General features: G+C 36.0%; 2 protein-coding genes across 4 annotated transcripts; one reads left to right on the forward strand and one right to left on the reverse strand.

Annotated features, from left to right (window-relative positions):
- The first annotated feature begins 316 nt into the window (after positions 1-316).
- CPR54 (cuticular protein RR-1 motif 54) lies at positions 317-7,526 on the forward strand. 3 transcript variants are annotated; one of them, NM_001312318.1, is given in 7 exon segments: positions 352-376; positions 5,053-5,171; positions 5,520-5,643; positions 5,968-6,096; positions 6,294-6,470; positions 6,504-6,545; positions 6,793-7,526. In NM_001312318.1, coding segments are annotated over 7 exon segments (918 nt in total). In that variant the 5' UTR covers positions 352-355; the 3' UTR covers positions 7,099-7,526.
- A 2,359-nt stretch (positions 7,527-9,885) lies between these two features.
- On the reverse strand, positions 9,886-12,031 carry LOC106124707 (uncharacterized). The gene has a single exon (XM_013321630.1). The coding sequence runs from the start codon at positions 11,996-11,998 to the stop codon at positions 9,941-9,943; it is 2,058 nt and encodes a 685-aa protein (XP_013177084.1). The 5' UTR covers positions 11,999-12,031; the 3' UTR covers positions 9,886-9,940.
- Positions 12,032-13,903: the final 1,872 nt, after the last annotated feature.

The raw sequence follows: 13,903 nt of genomic DNA on the forward strand, positions 1-13,903 counted from the left end.
AAATAGGCAATTAAATCTGTCAAATTTTCTGCTACAATAAACTAAAAGTGTTGGATAGCGGTGGTGCGTTGATCATCATAAAAGGGTGTTTTTTATCTTTACCCTCTTCCCCGTTTAACCCCTGACTTCTCAAATACAAATGTGTGTGCTACTGCATCTAATTCGGCAAATATCATTAATTTTACTATTAGTACTCGATAGTTAATACAGTAACTAAAAGATAAGTAACTACAGTAACTAAAGGATACAATCGTCATCCCCTTTGCCGAAAAAAATATGATAAAGGTGTTCAGTGAAAGGTTTCCCGGCAGTATAAAAGTGGAGTGCACAAGCGCCGCGCCTCTGATTTGACGATATGACGCCGCTCGCCACTTTGGTACGTGATAATATTATTAAATAAACATATAAAAATGTCAAATTATTATCAGGAAATAGAGTAGTCATTTTTATCAATATTTTAATATTTAAATTTTTATTTGTCTTATTTCTAATGGTTGTTTTTGAATTTCGAATTTTACTGTTTTTTTAAGTTTTAATAAAAAAAATCTACAAAAAAGGTTAAATATTAAATAAAAATTATTACTCTAAGCTTACGAATTTGCTCTATTTTTGTTTTAATTATTATTAAGTGATAGCTTTATATTTAAATATATCGTAATTTTGTGTAACGTGCCAGTTTTTATGACATTAATACAATGACCTTTTATAGCAAAGTCAAGTGAATTTTCCGCATTAGTTTTACTTTCTAATAGTTAATGTGTGCGTGTGATACTCAAGTGACGTCACTGGTTGCCTTAGTGTGTGTTAATTAAAGTGTTGTGCGAAGTAAACGCTTGTGATGACATAGTGATAGAATATAGTTCATATATTTATAAATAGTGGTCAATCTACGTTTGCATTCAACTTATAGGATGTGAGTTTCCATTGTGTAAAAACAATACTATCGTCCCATTCATTCTCTTTGAAAAAAACAAAGACAAAATATATATTAATAGAAATACCACGGTTCACGTTTGAAGTTTGATTGATTAAATTGCATATTATAGTCGGTTTTGGCTGTCAAAAGACTCGTATTAAAACATACTGTTGTCTCTCTTGTATCTGAAAGAGTGAGCAGGATACCCATAGTGACTGTATTCTGTCTTCTTTTGCTTTCCTCAAGTTGTTTTTCAAATAGTTGGGTAACAAATAGTCAATACCCATTTCCATGTTTCCCAACCGAAATTAAACGATAAACTTTCCTACGACTATTAAATTTAATTACGATTAGGAAAGGGATTTATTAATTTTCACATCGTTACGCTTGGATACATAGTTAAGCCTTGAGGGCTCAGCGGTGAGTGTGCGGGGTGTCGAGTGTCGGTCAGTGGGTTGCAATCACTGCACGTAATGCCTTTGTGAAATTGTAATATTGCACGATGATAATATTGCATTGCAAATGGAAAACTTTAATCATCTATATTTTGCATAGTTTAAAGACATACAGTTACAAGCAGAATAATTGTTCCTTTTTATTTTCACATTTATAATGCACTTTTGCACTAATTCATTAATTTACTTATATTTATCTTATCATTAATTAAGTTAAAGTAGACAAAATAGACGCCGAAATATTTTTTATTGCAAATAATTTTTATAGTTAACGACTTAAAGTTTTTTAATCACGGACTAAACTTTGGCACATCGTGGAATTAAGTTTATTATTCAAGTGTTTATTATATTCAAGTACCAAAGTTTCTTTTTTTATCAGAATGTTAGAAGTTGTATGAAATATATTATACTTAACCAATGTAGTACACATACAATTTATGATAAAGGACTAGGTGTGTAGGCGTGGTGGGCAGATAATACCTCGTAGGTCAAACTGCACAGTAACCAGACGACGGTATAGTAACTATAATGAAAAGGTTTTCAAGCTCTTTATTAATTTAATATAGATATATGTCATACGCAGTGTAACTTTAATAGATACCAGAGTTCTCCCTGAGTAGAGGTTAGCATTAAACATGTCATTTATTAACTAACAATTTAGTTTATGCTAAAATGGTAAAGATGCTTCCTCAACGAAAGTCTTGTGATAATTTCTTACCCACCTGTCAACTGTTACAACCGCGAATACTAATTTGTTTAAATCAGTTTTCGTTTACAACGATCTTTGTCTTTTTTTTTCAAATAATCTTAAATACTAATTGAAATTGACTTAATTTCTATACACCTATGTAATCGTATCAATTCTTACTATTAACTTAATATTATAAATGCGAATGTTTAGATGGATGGATGTATATTAGAAGGTATATCCAAAAAACCTGCATGTATCTCGATGTTATCTGGCTTACACATAGCATATTCTGAAAGAAAACATAGGCTCCTGAAGTTTTTTTAATTGCATGCGGACGGTGTCGCAGGCGACAGTTAGTCTTTTATAAGCAAGTTATTGTGTCTTTTTAAATAAATTATAGGAAATGAATACAATATTATAGATAATTAAGTTGCTTTTATCAGCGCAAATAGACTTGATACTTTCAAGGTTTGCATCGATTTAAAAGTAACGACATGTCAGTAACGAGTCGCTCCTTTTTGTTTTATTCATATCACAGAGGCCACAACTTGACAGAAAAATTAAATACTCTTGTATCCATGATTGTAGAAGTTTATAGGATTAATCCATATCGGATATAATTAACTATTTGGTTCATTTTCAAATACGATTTCTATGTGGTCATTTTATTAACAAAAACAACTTTCTAAATAAGCTTTACTGAATAATTTTAAATTTCTATAACCACAATTTACAAAACTATTATATTGAAATATTTAACGAAATAACCATTAGCCACTTTTGTGCTTTACCTGTTAAATAACACTTTAATTGTCAACATTTAAAGATATTTGCTATATTATTGTAATTTTTTAAATATTTAAACGGGACTATCCTGACAGTGACAGATATCATGTCCACTCTAGTGTTAGTGAACGGCATGCAACCGGACCGTGGCCTCTAAATATTTCTACTTTCCGATTCGACGCCCTTTTGTATGAATTATAGACACTTGAGGAACAGATCTCGTCCCACTATAAACAGTAATAAGTGAATTTAATATACCTTCATTAGAGGTTTTATATTTTTTTATGCGTTATATATACGGAAGTTGCAGCGAAGCGCTACGAATTATGTAGAGATGATACTGCTACGTCGTAGCGTATGACGTCACAGTTACTTACTTTTTGCTCATAACATGTTATACGTAATTTGGCAATTTTGTCATTAATTTGGTATATAAAATGCTTATTATAGGACGTATTTAGGTTATTTTTTTCATGGGTCATATTTTACTGACGACATTTTTAATAAATTATAAAAAATAAATTCTCAGAAGATCTTCGTGTATGGTTCACTTTTGCAATAAGGAAATTGCGTTATATACTTTTTAAATTTTTTCAACACTTAGAAATGAATTTATTGAGTAAATAAAAGACCAAAATAATAAATAAAAGACATACCATTTAAGACATTAAATATAAAGGTCGTTTTATTTTAAAATTAGATAATTATTGACCTTGACTTACTTTCAAATCATTGGCATGTCCCGTGCAATAAATTTTATCTGGTAACATTGTCGCTTAAGTGAGTTACACATTTTTAAGTTGAAACTTAGGTAATAGTCTATTAAAACTTTTAATAGCTTAGTGATAACGATTTATATTAACCTAATTAGATTCAAAAGTAGACAAAACTTGAGATTTATTTTTTATTTGTCATTTTATAACGTAGCGTGAATCTAATGAACAACTAATTTAGTTTTAGTCATGAACAAACTTTAAAACCATTATAAAGAAACTAAATAAACACTAGATAACTATATTTTACATCAAATACTTATCAGGATGATTAAATGTTCTAACACATATGCAATATCTCGTTTATTTACGTAACTTTTAAGTAACTTTAAATATAACAATATATTTATTCGTGCATATCAGAGATCGTTGACCTCTTCTATTTTTTATGTAGTATTTATTGCGTGGTAAGTGCTCGCGCGTGGCCATTGTGTCGGCTAGTCATAGCGCGGCAACCGAATGGAAATTGAATGAAATTTGACACGTAAATTCATCATTGCGTGAAGTAAATGGTACAAGGGACGTACTGCAAGCGAACGATTCCAATGCAGAGACAGTCGACTGTAAAAAATGTTGCTTGCATTTGTTTCTCCATGTTATTTTTCTTATGTCTTAGTTTAGACCGCAGCGCTAAGTTAAATCATACAAGCAAACTAAAATCCGTTTTGGGCCTTACGTGCGATGTGTCCGGTGAAGACAAAAGAACGCGTACTTTAAGCGTCAACTCATGCAGGTCCCTGGTGACTTTAGTCCACTACGATGGTCCTATGCGGATTGACTAATTGATATAATGTCTTATATATATAAAATTCTCGTGTCACAATTTTCGTTCTTCTCCGAATCGGCTTGACCGATTTTCATGAAATTTTGTGAGCACATTGAGTAGGTCTGAGAATCGGCCAACATCTGTTTTAGCCCGTGCGAACGAAGTCGCGGGCGACAGCTAGTTACATATATAATTTGGTTGCCTTAATAATTACAAAATACGCTAACGTCGATGTCTTGGGCTAAGTTTATTTTCGCGAATATAACAATAATTCTGTGGGTACGCAACCGCAAGGTCGCTCGCCATGTTTCACGTCCACTTTGACCAATCTAGTAATTGGAGTAAATGTTTAGAGTAAAAAATATTTAAGTCACGTTTGTTATAATTTTTTTAAGTATAATTCAATTAAGTTACGATACGCTTTTAAATACTAATATAAAAAGCTTTACCGAGTCTTTCTCGTGAAACTCGGGGAATCGTAAAGATTTTCCAGATAAAAAAAGAGATATAATAACGAAATTTAAATAAAAGCCCTAGCAGTAATTTTTTTAGTAGTATAGATAGATATTTGTTTGATATAAGTACTTTATTTTGTCATGTAAGCATAGTAACATGCTAGTATCACACGTCCAAGTTATCACCAGAATCCTGTCATTTGTTTCCAGTTATTACTGAGCGTGTGTGGCGCGCTGGCGCAGTACGCGGAGGACCGTGCTCCCCGTTACATCGCCACGGAGCCCAAGGTCACCTCTACACCAGTGCCTATACTCAAACAGATCAACAGGTACATACAACATTTGTTAATTTTCTCTTCTAACATAATATAGTTCTATGTAATAGTTCTTACTGACTAACTGCAGCAATCGGTTCGTTAAGTTTTTTTAACTAAAATATTAGCAGATTTTTGTGAATTTACTTATATTTCTTTCTACCATTCCAACTAAGCTCTAGGCTTGTGCTAGGATATGGTTTATGACAATAGTCGAAGGGCAGGATTCGAAGTCTCGACCACGTGATCGGAAATCCGTACCTCTAACCATTAGGCTATTGGCTTTTTAGTCGTTAAATAAGAACCTTATAGATTTAGTAACAGATATCTGCCATAACTAATTCTGTCTGAATTCTTGTTTAGGCACAATGAAGACGGTTCTTATACTTATGGATATGAAGCCGCCGATGGTTCATTCAAAATCGAGACAAAGTCTGAAGCCGGCGAAGTTAAAGGCAAATACGGATACAAAGACGACACCGGTAAAGTAAGTAATGTTTAATGTATTATCGGTTTTTAGGTTTCATTTATTAAAGAAAAGTAACATAGTATAATATAAATAAACAAAAATATCATTTGCATTGGTCCGACATCTATCAGATGATAAAACTAAACTAATGCCATTATTTAAACTTCAAACCAGTCCTAGGATATGGTTCCTAATAGTCCAATGGTAGAATTCTAAACCACGACTGCAAGTAGTCTCTTCTTAATCAATATTTTATTTGAAACTCCCAAGTCTTTTGAAGCCAGTAATAACCCCTACATAGAATTTAAAAAAATGTTGAAATATGCTTATTGTCAATTCCAGTTACGTGTGATCGAGTACGGCGCCAACAAATACGGGTTCCAGCCGGCGGGTGAGGGCATCACTGTCGCGCCGCCCACACTCGTAGATGAGTCCACCAGGGATGAAGGACTACGGCCCAGCAAGCATCAGGTACTGCTGTTTTTTAAACATCTTCTTGGCTCAGAACATCGCACGGATTGCTTAGCGCAGAAGATAATTTTACATGAACTGAAACATACGGGGATACGGGCGGCACATTCGCGACAAAGTTTAACGGCTAATGTCATATAATATAGGTGATTAATATTTTAGATGCAAATTGTTAAGTAATCATAAACAATGTGCAGCAGGGTGGCAGATCCCAGTACAGAGCCCCAGCCCAGGCGCAGTCTATTGACTATGACTACGAGGAGCCAGCACCTGCACCGCGTCCCGCACCCCGCCCCGCGCCCCAGCAGCAGTACCGCCCGGCCCCTCCGCCGCAGCCCCAACAGCAGTACAGGCCGGCACCTCCCCCGCAGCCTCAGTACCGCCCGGCACCTCCGCAGCCCCAACAACAGTACCGCCCCGCACCTCAATCAGCACCCACACCTCCTAAAGTACGCATATCATTTTTGTCTTATTAGGTCCTAGTATTTATTGGTAGATACTAAAGTGTTGTAGATAGATTTTATAACAGATTTGAGGATGCTAGCCTGTAATAATTATGTACATTAAATAAAGTAAATTTAAGGTGACGATTATACGACTAATTCCATCACTATGGGCATTTTTACTTAAATTAATAATGATTTGAATAAGAACATTAAAATTTTATTTTAATCCAATTTATTTACATTACACCAGCCACAATTCTTCGCGGGTGCAGCACCAACACCAGTAGAGCAGGATAACTTCTTCAATCCAGAGCCCCAGCAGAGACAATACAAGCCCAAGCAGGAGTTCAGGCCGGCTCCTCAGCCCCAGCAGTTCTCCTCCAGGCCTCAAGAGTTCAACTCTCAGTTCGACCAGGCACCGGCCAGGTTCCCAACACAGAACCAGATCCCACAACAACGACAGTCATTTTCCATGCTTGATCAACTCCTGAAAGAATACTCCTTACCCCAAGGAGGTTCAGCACCTCTCCATGATATCAGCTTCGGGTCCTACTAGTTTCGGAATTAATGAATTTTTATATTGTAAATATTTAGTGTACTTTTTTAATTAAAAACAATAAAGAAATCTTTTGGTTTATATAAATTCTACAATTGAACATAAGTTTGTTCAAATGTAGCATTTTTAAGAAAACTAAGAAGAAAGTTAAATGCTGTGAAAATACTCAATAAAATATGATATAAATTAGTATGTATAAAAAAACAATTTGGATTTTGTTTTGAATCGTATCTGTTAGTTAAATAGAGAAATTAAAAAGAACCTTAAACGGATCTCAATAGTATTTGTGTTATAAAATAAAATTATTAAAGATTTTTATTCAATCTATTCATTGAAAAAAAACAATATTAACTGTTTAGTTGCCATTTGATCACACGAATTAACGTGAAAACACATATTAAAAATATTAAAATTTATTTATTTTAAAACATGTATTATTCCTGCAAATCCCGACCTACTTACTTTAATTCTATTGTTTTCAAATTATAACTATATGTTCAAATTAATGCGGTAACTAACCGTGGGTTTCTGACAACAAAATTACCTTTTATAACATGATGTTATCCCTGTTTTGCCAAAGATAATGACAGGAATATGTTTAAAACAGAGATTATGATCAAAGAAACCAACGATTAATGACGTAGAATAATCGACAGTTTTTATAAATATTGTCATGTAATTTAAATCTTTTTCATCTATGTAACTTCTAAACCACTTTGAAAAGAATTGACGAATGTGGTACTTTATCATCATCATCATCAGCTCACTATACGTCCCCATCGAGGGGCTCGGAGCCTACCCTAAGTTAAAGATAATTAGGCCATAGTCAAACCACGCTGCCCAAGTACGGGTTGGTTGACTTCACACATATCTTTGAACTTCTTCTCAGATGTGTGCAGGTTGCATCACGGTGTTTTCCTTCACCGTAAGAACATAGGATAAATGTACATATGTAAATCGGAAATCGAAAAACACATTGGTACATGGCGGGATTGGAACCCAGGACCTGCAGATTGCAAGTCAAGTGCTTGACCCCTGAGCCACCGCGGCTCACTTTGGTACTTTATATCTTTTCCCAATTAATAGCTTACAAATACAATAAAATAATAAGGAACGTGTATTAGATATTCTACAACTATTTATATTGTGCAGTTTGAGGGCCGTGGGACAGATTCCCACAATATACAACCAGTTGAAACAATGGATCTCTTACTTGCACATATGCTTGTTTTCCCACTCACTTACGCAACAAGATCGTTATTTACTTTGTCTATATTTAGAGTAGAAGCCTATGGATATTTACTTTGTACAGTTGGATTTTTTTTTAAGTATACGCGAGATAAGTCTGTACTGGAACTGTTCTTTGACAAAATAAAAAGTACCTCTAAAACTTTTAGGTTATGTATCTTATATCTTTAAATGAGCAATTCTTGTATATTTATTCATAATTGGAATCTCGGAATCGGCTCCAACGATTATCATAAAATTTAGTATATAGGGGGTTTCGGGGGCGATAAATCTAGCTAGGAATCATTTTTAGAAAATGTCATTTTATTCGTGTTTTATCGATAATCAACTTAAACATAAACTTAACTTTTTATATCGGTTAGATCGAAAAATATTATTCATATTTCATGATTTTATTAGTAATTCGTACTTAAATATAATTTCCAAAAAACAATTAGAAAAAAAAAATACCGAGCAAAGCTCAGTCATCCAAGTACTTAAGAGTTAAAAAAGGAAAGTACACAATAATAATAACTAAATAATGTCATACTAGTTTGTGTGTATATAGACAATTTAAAGGACGGACTCCAAAACTAATCTATTGAACTTACAACAAGAGAAACAAGTGAGACGCATCAACAACTCGGGGCTGATTATTGACAAGACCTAACAGTTGAAGATAGCAAAAACCTCTTTTATCACAAGATGAATTTTTAAACGCATGAAACTTAAGAGTTACTGGCTTCAATTTAGTTCTCGTACCGTGAAGGTTACCTATTGTAGGCCGGGTAGTGTAACCCACGGCCTTGTGACTACACACACCTGTGGGAGAGTCGCCCTTCTCATTATGTTGACTAAACACATATTTTATCAAACAATAGTATACTCTTTTTTTGTTTATAAAAATACAATGTTCTAAAGCAGTATCAAATTATTTAACTCTTTTGAAATAGATCGAAAACAGGATCATCACACACGCCATCTTTTGGCTACATCGTCTCTTAATATTGTACCTAGATCAAGTCTTATCATTTTAGTTCATTGTAAAAAAAGAATGACTTCAGTGTCTTGTCAAAATGCACTGTGTAAAAGTGCACTGCACTTACACTTGTAAAAGTGTAGTGTGTATAAGTTAATTCAACTATTTACAATTGAATCTTTTACCATTGGATAAATTTGTTCTAATTAGAGGTATATAGGTATTCAAAATTTTCGTTATGTAATAAATAATTCTAAATAGATCGACGAGATTAAATCACAATCAATGTGTAAGAATCTGTAACGCAACATGTAACAATGACAGACATGTTGTGGAACAATACAGTGGCCTGGTTGCTCCCACACTAGTTTTTTTGATTACTACTTGTGTCTAATATATGAGCCTTTGTTCATTGCGAGATGGGATGGCCTAATATTTTGTTATCTTTGGTATATTCACAAATTAAGTATTTAAAAATAATTAAGTGACGTAAAAAAATTTAGTCTATTGAAATGATTACTAGTGAAATAATTTAAAGCAAAACATTTATTAAAAAATCGTACAAAATATTTACAAAATTGGAGAATTGTACTAAAATATCACTTGTAAATTAAACCTAAAAGTAAAAGAACTAACCTAATGTCTATGCACGGGCTTCGCCTGTGAGCCCTCCTCACCGAGGATCTGCACGTTCCTGACCTGCTTCCGTGTGGGTGCGGCCGTCGTCAGCTCGGTAGAGGGCGCTGGCGTCGGCATGAAGTCGGGGTTGATGGCCAGCATCAGCATCTTCAGCAGTAACGCCTCGCGGATGTCAGCCGGCAAGTACTCTGGCGTCTCTTCGATGTTATTCGAAGACGAGCCAGTCGCGTCGTACGGCCGAGAGTACAGCCTCCTCCTCGGCACGTACCGCTGGCTCTCGTACAGATTGCTGTCGTAGTTCATCTGATTCGAGTACACGTCTTGCCTGTACTGTTGCTGCTGGTCGTATCTGTAGTCATATTGATCTTCATCCATGTACCGTCGCGCCATCTGGTGACGATTGTAGTCGATATTCTGCCGGTAGACCGGCAGCGGCTGGTACGGAGGACCAGGAGCTACGATCTGATCCATTAGAGATTGTAAGCGATTCTGACGAAGTATCAAAATCTGAAGGAGGCGTTTTAAATCTCTCGTGCTCACTGGCGCTTGTATTGAGTTCATTTCTTCGAGTGGGTCGTATCTCTGCTGGTACACGACCGGTGTAGGCGTAGATCGGTACGGGTTGACGAATCGGGCTTGGTATCCTTGAATAGGAACACCTCTCTCGTCCACTGGGATAGGAATAATTCTACCGACAGGTCTCATATCATACGGAATCGTCACTGGTTCCGCTGTGCTTTTAGTTGGATGAGCTATGGGCGTTTCCTTTTCTATCTGTTGCTCCAGTACTTTTTCGGGGTACTCAAAGTGAAGAAATGGCCGCTGATTCCCAATAGGTACCGGTGCTCCCGGATTGTCTCGCAAATATTCCTCGGTCCTGAAGTGAACAGTGGGTTGGGGTCTTCGGTAAATCGGTTCCTGGTATAGTCTGCCGTCTGTATCTCTGTGTGTTTGTATATGGACAACCGGGACGGGATTCGTTGTAACAACACTTTGTTGATCGAAAACCCGACCTGTACTGGCTTCCACCGTTGTTTCCTGCTCCTCTGCAGCATCTTGGTAGTGCCGCTGCAACTTTTGTCGAGCAGTGACCAAGCTATGGAGCGGGAGAATCCTAGGTCGCGAAGTAGTGGTAGTGAAGAGCGGACGCACCGATCCGTGAGATTGATGACCGCCATATACGTCAGTGGAATCATCTCCTACCGATTGCTGCAGACTCAGCATGTGCAGATTGGGGCTAGTTCCAGGCAATTCCCGACGTATTGTATTCGCTTTGTTCGCTTCGGGCTCATCTTCGTCGATGTGCTCATGGACCGGCTTCACTGTTGATGGTAAATTCGTAGTCGTTTGTTTTGTAATTAAGTCGTCCTTGACTGTCGCTGAGGTAGGTTTCGAAATCTGAGTCCTAGTCTTAGATTCTTCTCTAGATTTGTATAGATTTAAGATATTACTTGTGGTCTCTTCTATTTTTTCAGTGGTAACATCGAGATTAGTCGTTGGTCTTGTAGGCACTGGCCGTCTTCGGGGTATAGACTGTATAACAGTTCCTCTAGTTGCACTCTCCCTGATGCCGCTCCTTGTGGGGTACACGACGGTTGCCAACGGTCGTCTAGTTGTCGATGAAATAGTCTTGTTGACTCTGACGACCATTGTGGGCGTGCTGGGTGTCGTACTCGTCGTTACCGGGACGGGGGTGGTGTCGCCGGACGACGAATACGTCACGCGTTTTATCTCTCCATCCTGATCGATATATCCAAATGTTCCCTTGACGTTCCCGAGGACATCTCTGCTCTCGATTTTGAAGGTGCCGTCGTCAGCCTCGTACCCGATAGTATATGATCCGTCCTCGTTCAGTCGTCGTATTTGTTTTACGATTTCCACCTTACCGGGGTCTGCCGTTTCGCTGACGGTAAGAATTTCTTTAGTGGAGTTGGTTGAGGTTTCGTGTGTCGTGGCATTGTTGGGAGCGCTGGTGGTTGTATCAGTAGCGGCGGGCGAGGTGGCTGCTATGGTGACCGCCAGGCACGCGGCGAACACGAGATGCAAACACAGCATGGCGCTAGGCGCTAGGCCGACGGGGGCAGCATGCCGGCGCTACGGCGGCGCCGCGCCCGTTGCCTCCCTATATAAAATATCGCCCCACTCGCGGCCGCAGCGTGCGAACAACTTACGCAAACCGCACCATTGTTGTCATTTCATTATCTGAAACGGAAAATCTTTTTTCTATGCGTCTGCACATACTGTAATCGCAATTGTCTAATTATCCACGAAATTTCTAGAATGTTAAATCGTGATGACAGTTTTCAACACTTTATAAATAAGTATTAGTTGTAATATTGCAAGCTGGATATGTTGCGTCTTCAATGAAATACTAAAACTATTTTCTTGTACTCTAATTAGTGGATTGTTTGGTAACGATGGCGGTGTCTTTGTTAATTCTTCTCACGCTGCACCTCAAGGTTGAGTTGTTTGTTTTGTTTATCGTTAAACAATAAATCAAAGTTCATGTTATTTTAACAAATCTTATTGCGCACTGTAGGTTTGTCAGTGTTAACTTGCATTAAAAGTGAAGGTTCGTAGCCTGATTATTTTATAAGTAAGTCGTTTCTTAACTACTTTTTTTTATATTTTTGAACATACTATGTTAAAGAAACAGCAGACAATCAAAATTATCAATCTTATAGTACGTATAATGCATTAAAGGAAATGGTAACGTCCTGAATCTCATTAAATTTACACTCGACTCTTCATGAACAATGGTAAAGCTAGATATATAGTTAACAAGACTCTTAAGATATAAATCATATACACTGATGTTAGAGAGGAGGTTATGTAAGAGTCAGTAAAATTATTTCCCATCCTCGTTCTCTTTCGCTATGATATCAAACTGTTCACATGTGCTATCGTTTTTATAGATCTTGTATCAATACATATATTACATACTTATATACTTACATATCACAGACGTACATCTATCGAAAAAAACAACAACTACAATGTTACTGACGCCCGTTACTCAGAAGGATAGGCAGAGACACGGACCTCCATTTGGCGCAGTCCTGACAAGCCCTTCTCGCTTCTTCTACATTAATATCTACGCAAAATTTATTATTTCATTAATTAAATAAATTATTAGTAAGATATTCTTATTTACCGGTTTAATATTAAGTAATTGAATTTCATACAATAACCGTAATAATTATGATTTATTTTATTGCATTCTATATTGTTTAAGAGCCATCTATTGGTGACAACTGAAAACTTTTGTATAAAGCTTACAAAAAGCACTTTTTGTCTCCAAAAGATGAAGACAGATGGCGGGAAAGTATCGTTTCAATTGTTTTCCCTATAAATTGTTTTGTTTACACTTAACAAATACTATTGAAAACTATCTGATAGAACACATAGAAAATCGAAATTTTTAATTTCAAAACCAATCCAATTAAATAAAACAAAAAAAAATTATATTTGTCTACGTCCTTGCTTATGTTTTATACTAAACAACCAAGCGATGACATTATATCTGGATGTTTAAATGATTTTTATAGTTTCATCTCTGGATATCTCTCGATTGATTATTTATAAATAGAAATCACAGGCAAAATAATTTTGTTCCAAGTGTTTCCCAACGTTATCGTGGCCGCATATAACTTGCGACTCTGCAAATTATTTCGGTGTTATTGTGGTTGATGTTAATTGTTATTTATCTTCCAATCAGTCCGAACGTAATCGTTCCTTTTACAAATTCTTAGATCCGAATCATCGCTAATTGACAGCGGTGTAACATTATCGTGTGTAACACATAATTATTATTGTATCGATTATACAAAAAGCATGTGTTACGTAACATGAATAATGTAACATTTAATATGCTTTAATACACTTCCATATTATTAAGAAATTCTTTTAAAATCGTTAAGAACTAAATTCTTCGTTAACATACTGTACTTTATCATAGTA

This window comes from Papilio xuthus, unplaced genomic scaffold (assembly GCF_000836235.2).
Source record: "Papilio xuthus unplaced genomic scaffold, Pxut_1.1 DF828952.1, whole genome shotgun sequence".
Taxonomy (NCBI): domain Eukaryota; kingdom Metazoa; phylum Arthropoda; class Insecta; order Lepidoptera; family Papilionidae; genus Papilio; species Papilio xuthus.

What these genes read in the sequence shown, in the direction of transcription:
- CPR54 (XM_013321071.1), top strand. Translation starts at nt 356, where the DNA reads ATGACGCCGCTCGCCACTTTG. An exon ending in ATACTCAAACAGATCAACAG is followed by an intron (nt 5,172 to 5,519) that starts GTACATACAACA and finishes ATTCTTGTTTAG; the next exon opens with GCACAATGAAGACGGTTCTT. An exon ending in CAGCACCCACACCTCCTAAA is followed by an intron (nt 6,546 to 6,792) that starts GTACGCATATCA and finishes ACATTACACCAG; the next exon opens with CCACAATTCTTCGCGGGTGC.
- LOC106124707 (XM_013321630.1), bottom strand. Translation starts at nt 11,998, where the DNA reads ATGCTGTGTTTGCATCTCGTGTTCGCCGCGTGCCTGGCGGTCACCATA.